We start from the raw sequence: 22,318 nt of genomic DNA, 5'->3' as shown, positions 1-22,318 counted from the left end.
TGCATTTGAACTCAGGTCTTCATGACTCCAGGACCCGCACTCTATCCCCTGTATCACCTAGCCACCCACCATACATCTATATATAGATAGGTGAATATTTGTGATATATACAATAAATATATAGCATAGATAGATATAATATAGATATTATAGATATAGACAGATATAATATGGATTTATTAGAAATATAATATGGATAGAATATATCTATTAGATAGAGAGAGATAGACAGACAGATATAGACAGACAACATAAGATAGTTACATACATAGATAGGTAGATACATGGATAGATGTGAGAGAGAGAGAGAGAGAGAGGCAGATAACAGTATACTAGATAGATACATTGATGCATAGATAGATACATAGATACATACATAGCTACATCAATGCATAGATACATAGCTACATTGATACATAATATAAAAATGTATATAATGTGGTTACATACAAAGTAATTTGGGAGGGAGGGTACCCATGACCCAGTCAGAGAATTTGAGAGTTTGTCGGATCCCAGTGGTCCTCTAGGCTAACCCATATACAAAAGGAATCCCTATCACATACCCAACATTCAGTCATCCCAAAACTGTCTTCCTCACTGCCAACCCCCAACATCCTTATTCCAGGCCCCTTGACCTTCCAGGATCCCTTGCTTACCTGTCCATCCCGCACTCACCATCTCGCCGCCCTCTGACTCCTGTGCTAAGATGCTGGAGCAGGCGTCCTCAGGAACATAGTTCAGGAGCATCCCAGGGCCCTGCAGACTCACGGACTAGCCAATGGATGACTGGCTGGATGGTCCGCCAGCTGCCTGAGCGGTTGCTGGCATCTTGCATGGTGCGCACACCCACTTTGGACGATGCTGACCGGGAAGCAGTGGCTGGGGTTGAGCGGACTCCTTCACTTCATTAAATGTACATTTGCTGCTCTTACTTTGTTGGGAAGATGCCATCTATTTTTACGAGGCAGGAACATCTCCTGCCTCCCTTTGGCACCCACCAGCGTCCTCCGCTGCCAAACACTTACAGCTGTTCAAATGTTTTGCCAGTCTCACAAACACACGGCAACAGAATTTTCATTCACATTATGCAACACAGAAAGAACACTTAATCATATAATACCAAAACAGATGTTCTTGGATAATTTGATATGCCATTCGTACAATGTGGAGTTGTAAATTATCTTGCCTTTGATCAGGGCTCAAAGCTTCAACTGGGGGAGAGTGAGAAGTGGTTAGGCCAGGTCAAGGAGAAAAGGATCAGGAAACCCAGGCCTTCTCCTTCTACTAGGATCTACCTGGCCTCCTCCTTCTCCCCATCTTCCTCTTCTTCCTCCTCCTCCTTCTCCTCTTCTTTCTCCTTCTCTTCCTCTTCTTCTTCCTCCTCCTTTTCCTCTTCCTTCTCCTCTCCCTCCTCTTCTTCCTCCTTCCCAAAGCTCCCTGATGCTGCTATTGAATTTTGAACCCACCATGATCCCAGACCTTGGCCACAAGAGCCAAGAAGTCAACTTGAGTCCCAAACTTTGGAGCTAATAGGGCTTTGGAGGTGACAGCTCGGAAAAGGGGCCATTCGCCCTACATTTACAGCCAACCTGACCAACTTTCTATTCCCTGAATTCAGTCCTCCATCTCTCATCTCCATGCTTTTGCAAAGGCTGTGCCCCATGCCTGATATTCTGCCCCTTCTTTCCACCTCCTCTTGGGTCCCTCTCTTCTTTTATAGTTCATCTCCTATTCCATCTGTTCCCTTATCCCCTTTGTTATGTTGTTAGGACTTCCTTGCTAAGCACAATACATTGGATGGAAAGACCACTGGATTTGATGTCAGGGGACCTGAGTTCAAATCCCACTTCTTCCACTTAATAGCTTTGTGAGCCGGGGAAGTCACTTAAACTCTCTGGGTCTCAGTCTCCTCATCTGTAAAATGAGGACATTCGACTATACTAGAAAGCCTCCAACATCTCTTGCAATTCTAGAGCTATGATTATCTCTTCCATCTCCCAGAAATTTCCCTCTTCTTCTTTCCTTATGATTCCTCCTCATGGTATCTCCCATATAGCATCTTTGTGCCACCTACCTTCAGCCCCCAGAATTCTCAGAGAAAGTCTGTTCTCACCAACACTGTGTCTACTGCTGCCAGAGCCATAACTAGGGTGAGGTGTCTGGCACTTTGTTCCAGGGCACTGGCATTTCAAGGGAGCAAAAACTTTAATGTATATACGATCTCAGCAGCTAGAAGCCACTATCATAGCTAATTCCCCTTTGCACTCAATGAATTTAGCTTTCTTCTTGTACATTTTCACAACCATGCATTATAAAATTCATTTGAAGGTTGTTGTTAGCTCACATATAAGCAATGCCAGGTAGCTATTTATGTTAGTAGCCCACCTCCTGGTGGACTGTACGCTTCATGAGGGGAGAGATTCGATTCAATTCGAGAGTATCCTATGTACCAGGCGGAAGTTTGCATTCTACTTGGGGGGAGGCGGGGAATATAACATGCAAACAGGTAAGTATAGAGTCACCATTTATTCAGCCAACATTTATCAAGCCCCTACTGCATCCCAGAAACAGAGTGCCACAGAAACAAAGACAAAAATAAAAATTCTTGCCTTCAAAGAATTTACTTTCTCTTCAAGGACTCCTACCCTGTCTAAACTTTGTACCTCCCCAAGCACCTAACACAGTGTTCTGTACACAGTAAAATGGCAGATTGGGGGGGAGGGGGGAGGCGTGCAGGGGTTTTTTTGTTTTGTTTGTTTGTTTTAAGATTAGGAAGGAAGCAAACCCTTCCCAGCTCATCATTCTAACCAGCTCTTTTTATCAGCCAGGGAGAAAAGTTCCATGAGCAGTCTAGTTTCCTGGATAGAGTCAGGCTTAAGTCAGAGCCCGCCCCTTACAGGCTGAGCACCAAGTTAATCTCAGGAGTTGGTGCCAGAACACCCTCCTTCCCCCACAAAAAGATGCCTCTTATCCAGGGGGTGGGCTTTTTGCCTGACCTTGTGGGTGAGAGAGATGGAGGAGCCTAACCCTGCCCAGTTCCCAGAGTCCCCTCTCCTTGATCATGGCTGCCAATGATGCAGGGAGGGTTGGGGCTTGGGCTGGGTCCCTCACTTTCAGCCTGGAAACCCCTTTTCACGGCTTCTCTTTTCTGTCTCAGGGCAGATGAAGTAGGAATGATCATGACCAACCTGGAAAAGGCTAATCAGGTAAGAAGACCAAGAGTGGATGAAAGGACCCATTTCCTTCCCTTTTGTCTCCTAGTTTGTTCTGCAAGGGCAGGCAAAGTTAGTAGTGGGATAGAGGGCCAGCTCCTACAGAAAGGCAATATGGTGGAGAGGATAGCGCTTGAGTTTGAATCCTACATCTGACACTTGTTCCGTTGTTTCAGTCATGTCTACCTCTTCATGACCCCATTTGGGGTTTTCTTGGCAAAGATACTGGAGTGGTTTGCCATTTCCTCATCTGACAGCTCATTTTACAGATGGGGAAACTGAGACAAACAGGGTTAAGTGACTTGCCCAGGGTCACATAGCTAGCAAGTGTCTGAGGCCAGATTTAAACTCAAGTCTTCTTAACTCCAGGCCCAATGCTTTATCCACTGAGCCACTGACTACCTCCGACACTTACTTACATCTGACACTTACTGTGTTTCCTGATGAGTAAAATGAGGGAACTGGACCATATGACCACCAAGGTGTCCTTTTTAGCTTTCAATCCATAATGTATGAGTGCTAGACTTGGACTCAGGAGGCCCTGGTTTCTGATCTCTCCTCAGAGCCTTGCAAGTTATATGACCCTAAGTCATTTCTTCTTCCTTAACTTCATTTTTTTCATCTGCAAAATGGGGGTGATAATAATAGCACCTATTTCATAGGATTGTTCTGTGGGTCACATGAGATAAGTGTTTTGTAAACCTTGAAGAACTATATAAATGTTGGCTAATATCATTACTGTTATTATTACTGTCACCACAGGGAGGGAAAGGAAGAGTGTTATGGGGTGATGGGGGCTCAGAGCTACCAGGTCATCAGCACTGTGGCCCCCTTCCTGATTCTCCCAAGGAGACAAAGGGCACAGCCACCTGATGAGGGGAGAATGCTCTGAAATCCACTCCAGGAAGCTAGGGAATGAAGGAAGAAGAGGGAGTTACTGTCATGGTTCACGCCAGTTCAAGACCCGGGTTCAGAGTGAAGATAGATGAAGCTCCTGTTCTGTAACTTTGCATAGCTGTCAGTTGCTCATCTTCTCTCCCCATCCCCCTTCCCCACCCCATCCTCACTTCTCCTGCCTTCCTCCATCCTGCAGAGAGCTGAGGCAGCCCAGAGGGAAGTAGAAAGCCTGCGGGAGCAGCTAGCATCTGTCAATAGCTCCATCCGCCTGGCATGCTGCTCTCCCCAAGGACCCAGTGGGGTAAGGATAGAGAAGTGGGCACTGAGGACAGGGAGGAGCTGCTGCCCTTGGCAGTTGGAGGCATCTGGGCGGTTAAAGGGCCATGAATCTGTTTAAGTGTGAGTGCACATGTGTTTGTGTTTATCTGTGTGTCTTACGAATGTGTGTATCTTTTTGTTTGTGACTCCATTTCTTCGTGGGGGGGGGGTTGTTTGTATGGGTCTATTAAGTGGGCACTGGTTCATGGCTATAATCCATGGCTTCCTTCAAAACTTACCTCAGCCATCACCTTCCTCATGAGCCCTTTCCTGATCCCCACCCCCCAAAAGCTGTTAGTGCCTTCCTTTGCCCCAAAATTACTTTGTATAATCTGTATATATTCTCTATGTGCTTGTGTGTGTGTGTGTGTCTGTGTGTGTGCGCGTGTGTGCGTGCACGTGCACGTATGCTGTGCTGTCTGGTAGAATATCAGCTTCTCAAGGGCAGAGACTATTTCATCCCCAACATCCAGTGTAGTATCAGGCACATAGTAGGTGCTTAATAAATGTCTATAGATTGCTGCTTCTGCTGATATGTATATGTGTTTATATATATATACTTATACACACACGTGTGTGTGTATGTGGAGAGAGAGAGATATGGGTAGATGGAGATAGAGAGACAGAGATAGATAGATAGATAGATAGATAGATAGATAGATAGATAGAATAGATAGAGAGATGATAAAATAGATAGATAGAGAGATGATAAAATAGATAGATAGAGTTATATAGATATAGTTGGACTAAGATAGATAGATAGATAGATAGACAGGATAGATAGATGGATAGATGACTTGGTATGATGGATAGACTTCAAACCCTTCTTAAGGGATTTACCACGTGTATGACCTTAGGCAAGTCACTTCTCTAGGTCTCCATTCCCTCATCTGTAAAATGTTGGACTGAATCTTCTCTAAGGTCCTTTCCAGCTTCAAAATATGATCCTGTATTGTCTTCTACAGCTAGACTGTCAACTTCCTGGGGGCAGGAACAATTTTACTTCTGTTTGTCTGGCATATCATAGGTGCTTAATAAATGCTTATTAAATGATCAGTGCACACATAAACATGTATGAGGCCACATTTCCTTGTCTGTTAAGTCTGTGCCTGGGTGTTTTCCTCTCTGTGTCTGTGTGTGTGTAGGTGTAGGCATGTCCCCATCTGCGTGTGTCCAGAGTGTGTCCAGATGTGCTTGCGTTTCTGTGCATTTGTCCCTATGTCTGTGTATGAATGAGGGAGGAAAGTGAGGGGGAGAGGGGGAGCATTCTTCAGCCTGGTATCTGCCAATGGTTCTTAATTAACCCCCTTGGAACCCAGCAAACAGCCGTGCTAATCAGTCACTAGGAACTTGGCTGGTTTGGGGGGTGAGGTTTTTTCATAGTAGAGACAGTGAACCTCAATGCTAATTAATTTAATGTATTAATGACATCCGTTTCCTGTTTCAATCGGCATTTATCTTCCCTGCAGAATAGCCTTTATTTTCCTTGATACCTGTTGTGTTTGTTCACTTGAAGCCCTTGCCTAGGACTGTGTCTCCCCCTCCCCCTTCCTTCCCTTTCTCTCTTCTCCACCCCACCCCCATAGCAGATTCTCAGAATTCAGAAGCCAGAAACCACTGAACTTGGTGGTGGAATGGAAATATTTCTGGAATTTGAACCAGAGGCTTCCCTGGGCCTCTCCTTTGGGAGTTGGATGAGAAGGGATCTGAGATTCTCTCCAGCTCTAGAGATGAGATTTGATGATATAGGAGTTTTCCCTGAGAATGGGAAAGCTGCCATGAGTCTCTGAGGTGGGACCCTGAGTCCTGGAGTCTCTTGCTAATTTCATGTAGTAATGGTGGCCCTGACCTAAATACGCTACAGAAGACAAGGCATTAGTGTGGTCAAAGAAAGGAAATCAGATTCTCTGATTGGCCAATTTATCCACCATAATCCTAGTCAGAGAGGGGGCAGCAAGGGCAAAAGCATGGAGGTGGGAGTTGATTCTCATATGCTGAATGTAGAGGGTTACAGTCTATAGCAAGACTAGAACCATATCAGACTCCACGCAGACTTCTTGCTTTAAAATTCGGGTAACAGCTCCTCTCTATCCCTCCCCCTCCCAAAGAGTCCTGCTCCCCTCCAAGAGAATAAAACCCATCTTTACTCTCAGGATAAGGTCAACTATGCCCTGTGCTCTGGACCCAGGCTGGAGGCTGCCCTGGCCTCCAAGGACCGGGAGATCCTGCGGCTTCTGAAGGACATCCAGCAACTCCAGAACTCACTCCAGGAGCTCGAGGAGACATCAGCCAATCAGATAGCCGATCTGGAGCGGCAGCTTACTGCCAAGACCGAGGCGATCGAAGTAGGTGCCAGCCTGCAGTGAGGAGTCTCCAGAGAGGGATCTGGGAGACCAAGGGCAGACATGAGGGCAGGGGGAGAGTCTCAGGTCACAAAATAACAGATCTCAAAGTTGGGAGGGACTTGAATGGCCATCTCATCCAACCCCCTCTCCCCCTTATATCATCCCCCAAAAGTGGTCCCCCAGCCTCTGCTTGAAGACCTCCAAGGAGGGGAGCCCCCTCACTTCCCAAGGCAACCAGATCCACTTTGGGACCACTCTCATCATTAGGAAGACATCAAAACCCAGCTTTGATCTCAAGGCTATGGTTGAGACCCTCACTGGCTGGAACAGTCATAATAGTTTGTGTTCTTTAATGGGGGTAATTACCTTCATTGCAATTTATAGAGGGAGGGGTGGCATGTTAACCAAGCAAGAGTAGTCAAGAAAACCTAGGCCCCAGGCCCACCTCTGACTATTGCCTGGCTCGGCCACCCTAGGCGAGTTGCCTGATGTCGTGGTGGCCCAGATCATTCTCTTACATACAATGGTACAAGGGGCTTGGGGAAACCCCATACCAATGAAATCCCTCAATCTGGTCAGAAAAGAAATTTATTGAAGACATTTTCCCCCCACAGACCTCATGTGGCCAGTCAGCTTATCCCTCTCCAAATTGTACAGGTCTCTCTGTTAGTCTGAATTGTCCCTACTCTGGCCCATGGGCCCCATGAAGGCAGATATTGTGTCCCACCTAACATTCTTTTCCCCACTTTCCCAAAGCTCTCTGCATACATTAGGTAGTTAATAAATGTTGGTTGAATTGAGTTGATGAACTGTCTCAGATGCCTTCATCTCTCAAAAGAGATTCACTCACCTACTGCAAAGGGGTCCATTTAGCAAAATGCTGACTCTGAACACCTGGGTTCAAATACTACTTCTGAACTTGCTACCTAAGTGACTGTAGACAAGTCACTTGTAAGTTATTTGTGCAGCCAGGGAGCATGACTCGATGACCTCCGGGCTCCCTCCCAGCTGTAGGATCTAGATCCATGGGTGGCCAAGGAAGTAGCTGAAGTTTGGCCTTGGGATGGAATCCTCTCCTCCGAGGCCAACCCCCAGAATCAGAGATGGGGCCTCTGAGAGGATCATGGAAATACTCATGGATAGAACTAGGGGCGGGACAAGCCTTCTCCTGGGGCTTAGAGATCCCCAGCTGTCTGCCACAAGCCCCACCAACTCTGCTTTTGGGGTTTATTGTTTCAGAAGTTGGAGGAAAAGCTCCAGGCTCAGTCAGACTATGAGGAGATTAAAACAGAACTAAGGTATGTTGAGCAGGGTCATGGCAGCCTTCTCCCTTTCTCTAGAGAAGGGGCCCAGGCCTCGGGGAGGGGAGGTGACTACCTCTCCCCTCTCTTTTCCTCCACTCTCTCTCCTTTTTTCTCCTCTCTTCTCTCTTCTTTCATCTCTCTCTCCTTTTTCCTTCCATCTCTCCTCTTTTTCTCTCTTCCCTCTCTCCTACTTTCCATTTTCTTTTTCTTTTCCTTTACTCTATCATTTCACCTTTCTTCTTCCTTCTCTTTTTTCTCCCCTCTCTTCTCTTCTCCCTTTCCTCTCTTTTATCTTTTCTTTCCTCTTCTCTCCTCTCTCTTCTCTTTTTTCTTCTCCCTTTCCTCTCTTTCTCTCCCTCTCTTCTTTCTTTCCTCTTCTCTCTTCTCTCTCTTTCTCTTTTTATCTCTTCTCTATCCTCTCTTTTTCTCCTTTCTTCTCCCTTTTCTCTTTTTTCTCCCTCTCCTGTCTTTTCTTTCCTCTCTTCTATCCTTTCTCTTTTCTCTTCTTTCTCCTTTCCCTTTTCTTCTCTCCTCTCCTCTCTCCTTCCATCTCTCTCTCCTCACTCTCCTCATTCCTCTCTTCTTTCTTCTCTTGTTTCTCCTCTTCTCTCTTTCTTTTCTCTGCTTAGAGTAAGGAAATACAAAATAGAGTCCTCCCCAGAGGAACCACAAAGTGGGCCAAGTTTGTTGGTGCCTCCCTCTCTCCCATTTGGACACATCCTTATTCTTTGGAGGGTCCTCTTCCCATCACCCATGGACCCTCTTGGCAATCTCTGGCTGCTCAGAGCACCGGTGCCAGCTAGCATGCCATATCCGCAGCTTTCTTTCTGCATCAGTGGGCTCCCATCCGGAGTCTCTTCTGCCCATCCCCCCACACCAAACAGGATCCTATTCTCATTCAGGGGATCCACATAAAGTAGCCCCTGGTGAATAGTAAGTCTGTTAGCTAGTTATATTATCACACCCCCTCCCAATGGAGAGGCATTTGGGAACATGTGGGTCTATATTCCAAGCACCTCCTTCTTCTCCATCTAAGGGTGGCCCTGGAGTTGGGATTTGGGGGATGGACCATGTCCAGTAGTTAAAGCTTTTATCCTGTGGAAAAGACAATCAGCCCAGTTAGGGTTCCTTTCCCCAAACTTGGGGCAGGACCCCCCAGTAGCCCTAACACCAGGTGGTTTCCCCTCTCTCTGGCAGCATCCTGAAAGCTATGAAATTGGCCTCCAGCACCTGCAGCCTCTCCCAGGTAAGTGTCTCTATCTCTGCCTGGGAAGGGAAGAAAATTTCCAGGATCAAATTTAGCCTAACTTATCCCCCTCCCCACTCTGCAGAGTATGGCCAAGCCCGAGGACGCCTTGATGATCGGAAAGGATGGGTTCTTTCCTGCCCAGAAATTCCTCCTGGAAAAGCCAAGCCTTCTGGCCAGCACTGGTAGGAATGATGGGCCCTGCAGAGTGCGGGGGTCAAGGGAGGAAGGAGGAGCCCGCTACTCCAAGGGCCCTGGTCGCCCTTCTGTACTTTCCCTCCCCCGGGGACTTCTTCCCAGCACATGAGCAAGAGAAATGAGTCTGGGGAGGATCCACACAAGGTCAGACTGTGTCACTTCCTCATCTCATATAACCACAAGACTAATCAATTCAGACTGAAACATCTATGTCCATTGGAGAACTTGGGGATCACCCCTCTGAACTTGGAAGGGAGCTTAGAGATCATCTAATCCAAACCCTTCTTTTACAGATGAGGAAACAGTCCCAGAAACATAGGACCATAGGGTCATCAATGTAGATCTGGGAGAGACTTCTGAGATCACCTGGTCTATATGCCCCATTTTGCAGAGTAGGAAACAGGTCCATAGAGAGAAAATGAGTCCCCCAAGGTCACACAGATAGCAAGAGGCAGAGTTAGAATTTGACCTCCAGGCCCCTAACTCTAACTCTTTCCATCTCCCTACGGCCTCTTAAGAGCTCAGCCTAAGTTCCCAGACTCATCTCACCACTAATCAAACACTTCTGTCTCCTTTAACAACCTTTCCCTCTCTGTACACGTTTATTGCTGCCCACCTCCCCCATTTTCCAGATGGGAAAACTGAGGCCCATTGGAAAGACAGTAGACGTGAGATGAGGTTAGGATGGGGAGCATTCACCAAAAAAGCCATTCCTTGGTCTCCATCCCGTACCAGTCATCTCCCAGAGTAGCTTCAGGGTAGCTGCTCACTCCCCAACTCAGGGTTTAGCTGGAGGGAGTGTGCTTCTTAATTTCTTTATGCCTGTTTCCACATCTGTAAAATGGACAGGATAATCCCTGCCCTGCCTACCTCATGGTTTCACTACAAGGATCAAATGAAATAATGTAGATAAAAGCATCTTGGAAACTTCAAAGATTCTAGGGGTGAAAGGGATGGCCTCCCTGGGGAGATACCCACTGGCCTTGGCCCCTATAGCTCCCCTCTCTCTTTATTCTCTAGAGGAGGATCATTCTGAAGATGATTCTGTCAAAGATTCTCTGGGAACCGACCAGTCCTATCCCTCCCCCCAGCAGATGCCTCATCCTTCAGGGCCAGAAGACCCCATCTCCCCCAGCCCTGTCCAGTCCCTGCTGGGTCCTGGCTTGGGACAGGAAGGCCAAAGGACTTTCTCTCTGTCCCCCTTCCCTAGTCTGGGCACTGGAGAGAGGCTTTCGGGGGAGGCACTACTCCCCAAGCCAATGATGCCCCCAGCATTCAAGGGGGAGAGCGGGGGCCTGCTGGTATTCCCGCCGGCCTTCTACAACGCCAAGCCCCCACCACCTCCAGCCCCACCTAACCCACCTGCCAACACCGATGCCACAACCCCTGGGCCTCCTGGGGACCAAGTGGAGGGCGGCACAGTGGATGAGGAGCAGCTGGACACGGCAGAGATTGCCTTCCAGGTGAAGGAACAGCTGCTGAAACATAATATCGGGCAGCGGGTGTTTGGCCACTACGTGCTTGGTCTGTCTCAGGGCTCGGTCAGTGAGATCCTGGCCCGGCCGAAGCCCTGGAGGAAGCTCACAGTGAAGGGCAAGGAGCCCTTCATCAAGATGAAGCAGTTCCTCTCCGATGAGCAGAACGTGCTGGCACTGAGGACCATTCAGGTGCGCCAGCGAGGTAAGTGAGCTACCCTCCCACCAACCAGGCCACAGACAAGGACTCTCTCTCCAGCCAAGTCAACTCAATTCAATCCAACAAACGTTTCTGAAGCACCTACTATGCGCCAACCCTGGACTTACAGACACATACAAAAAAATAGAAATAATACCTACTCTCAAAAAATTTACATTCTGTTGGGAGGAAGCAACATGAACACAGTTAAGGCAATACAAATATATACAAAGTAACATGAAATGATACAAAAACAAAAATGAAAACAGTCCCTACCCTCAAGGAGCTTACACTCCATTGGGGGGAGGGGGAATATAAGTAATTACAAAATACATTTCAGGGAGCAGGGGAGGTGAAACACCAATAACCAAGGGAATCAAGGAATCAGGAAGAGCCTTATGTAGATAGTGACACCCTGAACTAAAATCCTTCAATTCAGTTCAATACGCATTTATTAAGCTCCTGCTGTGTGCCAGGCCTTGTACTAAGTACTGGGGATACAAAGACAGAAACAAAACATTTCTTTCTTGAGACGAACTTGGATTCTAATGGGGGGGATTTATCTAATTTAGCACCTTGCTCAATTAGGTAGAAATCAAACCAAGAAACAATTATTGAGCATCACTTGTATACAGAGTAGATGAAAAGCACCTGGGATCTTGGGGGACTGGAAAAGGCTGCCTGCCAAAGGTGAGATCTGAGCTAAGTCTGGAAGGAAGCCAGAAGGCAGAGATGAGTGAAGAGGGAGACATTCCAGGCACAAGGGACAGCCAGTCCAAATGCCCAGAGTGTCTTAACGTGAGGAGTAGCCAGGAGACCAGTGTCACTGAATCAGAGAGAGTTTGTAGAAGGAGGGAATGAGGTGTAAGGAAACTGGAACTATAAGAAGAGGCCAGGGTATGAAGGGCTTTAAAAGCCAGACAGAGGTTTTTTACATTTGATCCTGAAGGTAATAGAGAGCCATTGAGGGTTATTGTGTAGGGGAGTGACATGGTTAGATATGAACTTTAGGAAGATCTCTTTGGCCGCCAGCTGGAGGCTGGATTGTAGTGGGGAGAGACACAAGGCAGGGAGACCCACCAGCAGTTTGTTAAAGTAATCTGGGTGTGGGGGTACAACAGCCTGCACCAAGGTGAGGCAGTGTCAGAGGAGAGAAGGGGATTTATCTCCCTCATCAGTAGACCCCATACGACACCTGGTTTTGTCACTGTCTAATACTTTCCTCTCCTGGTCCCTCAGAAGCAAAATGCCAGAGGGCTGACAACACTTAGTAGGTCCTCAACAAAGACATGTTTGCTAAATCAGTCTGTGTTTAGCTTCTCCACCCCAGGCTTCCCCATGGGTTGCCAGGGCTCCCTGCCAGACTGGGCCCAAACAGGAGTTGGTCTTTTGAGTGGTGACTCCTGGCCAGCTGCTGACCTAACTAGGTCCCACACTGGGCCTCTAGTGACAGGTCTCTCCTCACCTTTGACCAGGCAGCATCACCCCAAGGATCCGGACACCTGAGACAGGCTCAGACGATGCCATCAAAAACATCTTGGAGCAAGCAAAGAAGGAAATCGAGTCCCAGAAAGGAGGTGAGTATGAGCAGTGTCCCCTCTGCCCCCTCCAGCCTCTCTGTGAGGTGCAGAGGGGAAACAGGCAGGCCTTGGAAGCCTGCTCCTGAGAGCCATCCTCTCTGTGGGAGCCTGGGTCAGTGTAAAGTACTTGTAAACACTAGAAGAGAGAGAAAGAGAGAGAGACAATGTGAGGGAGAGGAAGAGACACAGAGTGGGGGGGGGGGGAGAGAGAGAGAGAGAAAGAGAATGTGAGAGAAAGGAGAGTAGGAGAGACAGACAATGTGAGAGAGAGAGGGAGAGACAGAGTGAGAGAGAGAGAGAGAGAATGTGAGAGAAAGGAAGAGACAGAGAATGAGAGACAGAGATGGAAGGGGAAGGGAAACACAAAGGAAGAGAGACAGGAAGAGAGAGAACATTGTGTTTGGTGGTAAGAATCCAGAGACAAAAAGGTAACAGAACAGTTCCTGCCTTCAAGGAGCTTATGTTCTGCTGCCAGTGATATCTCATCATAATATTGGATAGGCAGTAGGGAGCCACTGGAGATGTTTGACCAGGATAGTGACCTGGTCAGTCCTATCTCTGCAGAAAATCAATGAGGTACGAAGAATGGGTTGGAAAGGGGAGGACCCAGGGGCAATGAGGTCAGGTCTGGAGGGGGGTGGAAACAAAAGTTAGGACACTGTGGCAACTGGGGCATGTGCAAATGGATGGGACTGGAAGTGGTGGACAGAGGTTGGCCAAAAGGGAAGATGACTCCGAGGTTCCAAGCCTGAGTGACTAAGAGGATGCTGGGCCCTCTGGGAAATTATTTTGGACTTCAAGGAGTTAGGCAGGCAAGGAATTCTAGGGTCAGGGGACCTTCCCTGAAAGTCCACCTTGAAGGTCTACCTGGAGACTCAGAAATCACTGGGCACGACCCTGTATCAGCTACTTCAATGGCTCTTGAGGAGCAAAAAGGCCTGAATTCAAAACCTGCCTGAGCGACCATAGGACTTTGAGTGTCATTTCACTCCTGATTTTCACTTCCCTTCCCTGTCAAATGAAGGGGTTGAACTCCATGGAATCCCAAAAGCCTGAGCTTTCAGGTAGATCCAGTTTGGTGGCATCTGCTGCCCCCTGGCGGATGCTGGCTACACTGTGAACGCCCAGTACTTCCAAAACCTTTGATGGGGGGCTGTTCTTCTGCCATCTGGGATCTCAATACCTGGAGTTTGAAAAAAGACAGACCTTAGTCTTTGGGTGGAAAACTAGAGAACCTCATGGAGACCCCCAAAGCCTTCACAGGGGGATAAAAGCTGAAAGGGACCCTAGAGACTTATTTGTTTAGAGCAGAAAACTGAGTCCCAGAGAAGTGTGGTACACAGTTGGCAGGATCCAAACCTGGTCCTTTGACTCTTAAATTCAGCCTTCTTTTCTTCAGTCTACACCATCTCCTCCCTGGCATTGGACCCTTCTTCAACTAGTTGGTTAACAAGCATCCTAAATGTAAAATATCAGTCAGCCAAACAAACATTTATGTTGTTGAGAGAAAGAGTGAGTAAAGAGAGCTAGCTTCCATGTGTAGGAAGTCCTGGGTTCAAATCCTGCCCCCCATACTAGGCGTGTGGCCCCGGGCAAGTAACCTACCCTCTCTGTATTCCAGGAAACTCTTTAGAAGTAAGTTTCAGGGCAGGGGCTGATCTGCATTGGAAAAAGTAATTTCCTCACTTAGAGTTTTCTATATGAGAAGAGTCAAACTCTGGACTAAAATAGCCTGAGCCAAATAAAAATAACTCAACTAGTCAATAAATATTTATTAAGTGCCTACTATGTGCCAGGCACTAGGCTAAGCTCTGGAGATACAGAAAGAGGCAAAAGACAGTTCTTGCCCTCAAGGAGCTCACAATCTCATGGGGAGACAATGTGCAAACATATACAAGCAAGCTATGTACAGGATAAAGAGGAAATCAACCAGTGAACATTTATTATGTATTATTATGTAACATTATGTACCAGGCACTGTACTAAACCCTGGAGATATGAAAAGAAGTGAAAGATAGTCCTTGCCCTCAAGGAGTGTACAGTCTAATGGGAGAAACAACATTCAAACAAATATATGCAAAGCAAGTTGTAGACAGGATAAATAGGGAATAATTAACAGAAGGAATTACGATTTTCTGTAGAAGGTGAGGTTTTAGATGGGACTTAAAGGAAGCCAGGGAGGTTAGTAATGACAAAATGGTTTTCTAAAAATACAACGCAACATAGATAATGTTAGTTTGTGGTTTTCTAAGGTACCTGCAAGGGATCTGTTTCTCTTTGAATTTGACACACCTGGGCTATATCAATGAAATCCTAGCTCCAGTCCCATTCCACTGCCAAGCCCTGTGCTCAGAGCTCAGACAAATAGGAAAGAGTGCCTGCCTGCAAGGAGCTTCTACTCTACCCTGGTCAGACCCTACGTACCCAGACATTAGGCTAGATGTGATGGGATAGAGAGAGACTTAACATTCACTCCAAAACATTCAAGAAGGTAACACTGACTGCAAGGTGCAGCCGGTGTTCCTTGTTGAACAGGGAGTCCTGGGTTTGGAGTCAGAGCCCCCCTCATTTTAGAGATGGGGAATCTAAAATCCAGAGGAGGGTGGTAGCTTACCCAGCTGCACAGTGAATCATTAGTAACATTGAGGCTAGACCTCAGGTCTCCATCCCACCTTTGCAGGGCTGTGCCCTTCCTCTCTCAGCCTAGAATTAAAAGTGGGTCCCTGACAATTCACCAAGTGGATAATCCATAAGGTAGATAATCAAGAAATTACTGTATTCGCCCCCTCGTTGAACCAGAGCCCAAAGGGGAGAGTGACTGAGACGGTCAGCCCTCCCTCCCAACCTCCACAGCCTCTGTCTTCTCCTTCTCTCACACCCTCCACAGGTGAAGCCAAGAACCCCTCCATCCCCCTCAGCGTCCCCAATGGCACTAACACCAGCACCTCAGAAGACGCCATTAAGAGCATCTTAGAGCAAGCACGGCGGGAGATGCAGGCCCAGCAACAGGCCCTGCTGGAGATGGAGTCCTCCAGCCGTGGCGGGGGGCGCTCAGTGCCCCCCTCACCCACCGAGCGCCCTACACTAGCTGCCGTAAGCCAGAATATCGTCCAGGCCTACATCAAACAGGAGGATGGGCCAACGGGCCTGGGCGTGACCAGCAGCAGCGCCACGCAGACACCCCTCACTGTCCTGTCCCCCGCAGCCTTTGTCCAAAGCATCATCCGTAAGGTCAAGTCTGAGATTGGTGATGCTGGCTCCTACTTTGACCAGCACTGGGCCTCAGAACGCAGTGTCCTCAGCCGGCCCTATACGTCTGTCTCGCCATCCCTCTCCTCCTCTTCCTCCAGCTACTCCAGCCAAGCCAATGGGAGGCCCTGGCCCCGGGGAGAGCCCGGGGAGGCCCTGGTGAATGAGGAGGAGGCCCCAGCAGCCACCAATGGGGAGGATGAACTGCCCAAAGTGGGCGAGATGAAGTTGGAGGGGGCCGGCTCTGAGCCACCGGGCAGTGGACGGCTGACCTACTACCCAGCTTATGTGCCCCGGACCCTGAAGCCCACCGTGCCCCCTCTGACCCCAGAGCAGTATGAGATGTATATGTACCGGGAGGTGGACACTCTGGAGCTGACCCGACAGGTCAAGGAGAAGCTGGCCAAGAATGGCATCTGCCAAAGGATCTTTGGAGAGAAGGTAAGGGCTACTATACCGGGCTCCATGGTGGGCAGGGGAATGAAATGGAATATGCAAGAAAAGCACTGACTATGTGCCAAGCACTGACATGCAATCACCACCAAGGATAGAAACAGAAGATTGAGTGGTCTCCTTCCAGGAGCTTACATTCTCCAATTGAAGGAAATGACCCATAAAGGAAGGCCCATGACATGCTCCCCCATATGCCACTGTCCAGTAAGACCATGGTCCTGGAAAAGGCCTGGGGAGCCCCATCTGAAAGAATTCCCCTTTAAAGGGCCAGGGTTGCCAAGGCTTTCAGTTTTTGCCTAGATTCACCATGGGCCATTGGCTTGTCCACAGAAGTCCAGAGAGAGGGTCCTAGCAGGAAAAGTTTTGATCTGGATGGAGCTTGGAGGGAGTGCGAAGGATTTCTGGTGGGTGGAGGTATGGATCTCCTTCTTCCAGCACCCCAAGCACTGAGAGCTGGCCAAACTCAATTCACTTCCACAAATGTTTATTGACTTCCTTACTCTGAGCCAGGCACTCTACTAGGCACTGGGGACAAAAAGACAAAGGTGAGACAATCCCTGCCCTCAAGGACTTTATATTCTCTAGGGGGAGAAAACACGCCCATTTTTCCATCAATCAACCCACAAACATTTATTAAGCACCTACTATGTGTTCTACTGTATGTTAGCCTCTGTGCCAGGCATTGAGGACAAAAAGACAAAGGTGAGACAATCCCTACTCTCAAGGACCTTATATTCTCTAGGGGGAGAAAACATGCCCATTTGTCAATCAATTAATCTGCAAACATTCATAAAGGGCCTACTATATGCTGGCTCCTCTGCTGGGCACTGAGGATACAAATACAAAAGTAAGACAGTCCCTGCCCTCAAGAAGTATACATTCTACTGGAGGGTTTCTATATTTATTCATTCATTCAAAATACATTTACAAAACACCTACTATGTGCTCAACACTGGAGCTACAAAAACAAAAATGAAAGACTATCCTCAAGAAGCTTGCATTCTTGAAGAGCAGGGGAAATACCAACTCTCTGATGAGCCTGACCATAATGCCCTCAGGGTTCTCTGGTCCAATAGAGACCAAGAAGGACTAGGTCCTCAGGCCAACCTAGGGGACTATTCTGCCCAGGACCTTGTCCCAGAGTAGCCCTAAAGTCCCCTCTAGTGGGCCTGAGAATGGCCCAGGCTAGACCAAGGAGGTGAGAAAGCCCGATCACTATGACGCTACTGACTGTCCCTCCCCCCAATTCCGCCAGGTGCTGGGTCTGTCCCAAGGCAGCGTGAGCGACATGCTCTCCCGGCCCAAGCCATGGAGCAAGCTGACACAGAAGGGCCGTGAACCATTTATCCGGATGCAACTCTGGCTCACGGATCAGCTGGGCCAGGGCATCAGCCAGCAGCCCAACCCCACCCAGGGTAAGTCCCAGAGGCTGGTAGGAGCCAGGCAGGAGGGAGCTTGGGTCCTGGCCCGGAGCCTCATACCTGCTACCTCATAAGGTCATAGTTCTAGAGCCAGAAGGGACCTCAGAGGGCATCTAGTCCAACCCTTTCACTTTACAGATGGGAAAAGTGAGGCCCAGTAACTTGATTAAGGTCATGTAGGTGGTAAACAAGATTGGGGCAGGATTCGAACCCAGGTCCTCTGAATCCCAAGCAAGTGTCCTTTCTACTCCCTCTCATTTCAGAGACCACAGATGGTGATCTCTGGAAATGGGTTATGAATAAAGGAAGAAGAGATGGAACTAGGAGGTCAGGAATTTAGACTAGACATTGCCAGGAAGTCAGTGGCAAATCTAAGTAGATTTTTAAATAGAGAGGACTGCCTTGTCAGGTAGTGAGTTTCCCTTTCCTAAGAGAGGGGAGGGGAGTGTCTTCAAGCAGAACTTGGATGCCTACTTGTGAGGATTATTGTAGCTCAGGAATTGTTATTCAGTCATTTCAGTTGTGTCTGACTCTTTGTGACCCCATCTGGGGTTTCTTGAAAGACAGAAAGGAGTGATTTGCCATTTTCTTCTCCAGCTCATTTTACATATAAAGAAAGTGAGGCAAACAGCGTCTTGCCCAGAGTCACACAGCTAGTAAGTATCTGAGGCTGGATTTGAACTCAGGTCCTCCTAACTCCAGGGCCAGCACTCTATCCACTTCAGCACCACCTAGCTGGCACTCGCTCAGTCATGGATTGCACTAAATGGCCCACGCAGTCTCTTCCAACTCTGAAATTTCATGATTCTGTGATGGTCAGTATTTTAAGCTTTGCTCAGCATGTTCTGTCACTCGGTCCTCACAACATCCATTTTATGGATGAATAAAGTGTCTTGACCAAACTCACACAGCTAGTAAATATCTAAGGCAGGATTTGAATTCAAGTGGTCTTAACTCTAAGCCAAGCACTCTATCCATTGGGCTTCCTAGTCGTCTGGATGAGACAAAATGTCCAAAAAAAAATTGAGCAGAAATGGGCACAACCAAATGACCAATGGGAGAGAAACAGACAAAGAATCCAAATGAAAGACCTGAAAAGGACCTGCACTTACTGGGAAACAGGAGAGGAGATTGATACATATTTCATAATAGCTAGCATTTTAATATATTATGATTATGATAGATTTAAGGTTTGAAGAGCACTTGACAAATATTACCTGATTTTATTCCCACAACAACCATGAGGAGTAGGTATTATTGATGGCTAATGCCAACATGTGATTTGCATGACTATATGTATTTGTTATGTTTGAGAGTTTTTTTTGCCTTCTCACCAGGTGGGGGAGAGATGGGGGGAAGGGAGAGAATTTGGGACTGGGGAAGGGGGAAAGAAGAAAAGGTCTCTATGCTGTTTAGAAAAATAAGAAGTGATTCTGATCCATAGGTTTCACTAGATTGCCAAAAGGGGCCCATGATTCTCCAAAGGCTAAGAACCCCTGTTCTCCACTGTCTAGTCCAGCCTGCCTTATTTTACCCATGAGGAAACAGATCTAAATGAGGACGGGACGTGACTTATACCAATCAAAAAATGGGATTCCAAACCCTGTCTTCCAAGTAACTGAGCAGTCCTTTTGTTGCACCACACTGCCCTCTACAGGAAGACCAGGGTCAAAGAATTGCAGGATCCTTCTAGCTGGACAGCTCCTCCGATTAGTTCTCCCTTACATCCAGCCAAAATCTGCCTTTTTAGCAGCTTCGACCAATGCATTGTCCCTAGTTCTGTCCTCTCAGGGGACAAGCAGGACAAGCTGGCTCTCTCTTCGGTGTGATAATCCCTCAGATTCTGGCCACCAGATAGCATGTTCACCCTCCCTCATCTCTTCCGCGTTTTCCTGAAGCAGTCCCCACGTGGCATGAATTCAAGGCTCTGGTCGAAGAATTTATCCCTACAACAACCATGGGGAGTAGGTATTATTGTCACCCTCATTTTACAAATGGGCCAAGAGAGATTAAGTAACTTGCCCAGGGATTTGAACTGAGGTGTTCCTGACTCCAGGTCCAGTGCTTTATCCATTGGTTGTTGTTCTGTCCTTTTTAGTTGTATCTGACTCTCCGCGACCCCATTTGGGGTTTTCTTAGCAGAAATACTGGAGTGGTTTGCCATTTCCTTCTCCAGTTCATTTTACAGACGAGAAAACTGAAGCAAACAGGGTTAAGTGACTTGCCCAGGATCACACAGCTAGTAAGTGTCTGAGGCCAGATTTGAACCCAGGTCCCCCTAATTTCCCCAGATGTGCCATCTTTGCTCCTAGGTATAGTGGGTGATATCACAAAGTATAAGACATGGTTCCTGCCCTGAAGGAGCTTCCATTATAGTCTGATATGAGACTGACTTTGGAGCCAGAAAGTTCTGGGTGACCCCGGGCAAGTCATTTAACTTGTCAGTGTCCACCCTCCCACCTCCAACTCTCTAATCCCATGGGCTACAGAGAAGTTGCTGACTCCTTCCTCACTGCAGGGAATTTTCACACCTGGAATTCCCTACACTGATAAACTCACAGGTCTAGACCAAAAATGGGAGAGGATGCCTAGACATAAATACCAATAACTTGAACAAAGCCATGAATTTTATACTTATCAGATGTGCATCGGACACAAAATTGGTCAGGAAAACCAATAAAGACAGATGGGTTCCAGAAAGTGGATAGGCTGGAATTTAGGACCGCCAATAATAAGGTGGGGCCACTAGGTGGCTCCATAGTGCATAGAGTGCCAGGCTCGGAGACAGGAAGACTAATCTTCAAGAGATCAAATCCAGCCTTAGACACTTACTAGCTATGTTACCCTGGGCAAGTCACTGAACCCTGTTGGCCTCAGTTTCCTCATTTATAAAATGAGCTAGAGAAGGAAATGGCAAGCCCCTCTAGTATCTTTGCCAAGAAAACCCCAAATGAGATCATGAAGGGTCAGATACAACTGAAATAATCAATCAACAAAAATGTGCCAGGCATTGTGCTAAGTTCTAGGGATACAAAAAGAGACAAAAGAAGGCTCCTTCCTATGGACACTCTCCAGTGTCCTTTTTTATTTATTTATTAGTGTCCTTTCTAAAATGTGGCCCCCAGAACAAAACAGACAACTCTGTGCAGATGTGGCCAGACCAATAGAGAGGACAGCGGAACTGTTTATTACCAGCCTAGTCCTAGACACTGCCTCCTATAATGAATGCAGTTCAGTTTCATATTGCATTCATTCTCTGGGTTTCATGACAGAGCCAAGTCATGTTACACTTGCATCCATCGAAACTACCCACAGATGTTTTCTCAGATGGGTTGCTATCTGGCCATCTTGTACTCCCCCGTCTTGTACTTGTGATGTTCAATGGATTATCAGCTTTACAGTATCAAGAAAACCCTGAATGCGGTCACAAAGAGTCAGACATGACTGAATAATAATAACGTCCCGCTTTTTTAATGGGGCAGCTAAGTGGCTAAGTGGATAGAGCGCTAGGTCTGGAGTCAAGAGAACCTGAGCTCAATTCCAGCCTCAAACACTACTTGCTATGTGACCCTGAGCAAGTCACTTCACCCAATTTGCCTCTGTTTCCTCATCTGTAAAATGAGCTGAAGAAGGAAATGGCAAAACCACTCAAGTATCTCTGCCAAGAAAACCCCAAATGGGGTCTGGAGGAGTCAGACCAGACTGAAACGACTGAACAACAACAAACTGAACCGTGGACATACACTTAGCCCCATGTTAACCTCGAAATAAATACAGAAGTATGAGGGGTGCCATAAAGTAGTGCATGAGGAATTCCCAAACGAGGAATACAGATAAGTGCTTTTGGAGCTCAGAATAGGGAGGCAAGGTCCTGGAATTCAAAAAGCTTTTGGATCCAGGGGCCTAGATTCAAATCCAAGCTCTGACATTTTTTAACCATGTGACCCTAGGCAAGTTACTTCTGTGTGCCTCAGTTTCTTACTCTATAAAATGAAGGGGCTAAACCCATTTACTACTAAGGTCCTGTCCATCTCTAAACCTGGAACCATATAATGTTGCTGATACCCAGTTTTCTCTTCTGTAAAATGGGGATAATAACATTCACACCCTGCTTCCCATAATTGATAAAAAGAGTGCTGTGAGCCTTAAAGCGCTATGGAAATGAGAGATTTTATTACTATTATTCCTGTGGCCAAAAGTGGTCCTGGAAGGCTCTAGAGAGATGGAGGGACTCAAAAGGTGAGTAAGGTTTGGAGAGACAGGAAAGACAATCTTAGAGTGGGAAAATGTGAGGAAAGATGTGGAGATAGGAAAAGACTGATCTGTATCCCTGGATGAAAGCCTGGAGTTTCCCACACTGATCTAAATCATAGGTCTAGACCATACGCGTGCCATGTGCGCTCACACACACACACACACAC

General features: G+C 47.3%; 1 protein-coding gene across 1 annotated transcript in view; it reads left to right on the top strand.

Moving 5' to 3' along the window:
• Positions 1-22,318, top strand: part of CUX2 (cut like homeobox 2) — a 249,209-nt gene that overhangs the window by 209,223 nt on the left and 17,668 nt on the right. The window contains exons 10-19 of the mRNA XM_036764170.1: positions 3,158-3,206; positions 4,306-4,410; positions 6,581-6,772; positions 8,012-8,070; positions 9,274-9,322; positions 9,408-9,507; positions 10,541-11,200; positions 12,670-12,771; positions 15,662-16,464; positions 17,732-17,891. Coding sequence (XP_036620065.1) covers positions 3,158-3,206; positions 4,306-4,410; positions 6,581-6,772; positions 8,012-8,070; positions 9,274-9,322; positions 9,408-9,507; positions 10,541-11,200; positions 12,670-12,771; positions 15,662-16,464; positions 17,732-17,891 — 2,279 coding nt within the window. The remainder of the gene's footprint in view (positions 1-3,157; positions 3,207-4,305; positions 4,411-6,580; positions 6,773-8,011; positions 8,071-9,273; positions 9,323-9,407; positions 9,508-10,540; positions 11,201-12,669; positions 12,772-15,661; positions 16,465-17,731; positions 17,892-22,318) is intronic.

The sequence above is a fragment of the Trichosurus vulpecula genome, chromosome 1, assembly GCF_011100635.1.
Source record: "Trichosurus vulpecula isolate mTriVul1 chromosome 1, mTriVul1.pri, whole genome shotgun sequence".
In the NCBI taxonomy this organism is placed as follows: Eukaryota; Metazoa; Chordata; class Mammalia; order Diprotodontia; family Phalangeridae; genus Trichosurus; species Trichosurus vulpecula.
Note: the sequence above shows the minus strand (reverse complement) of the source record. Positions and strands in the feature narration are given on the sequence as shown.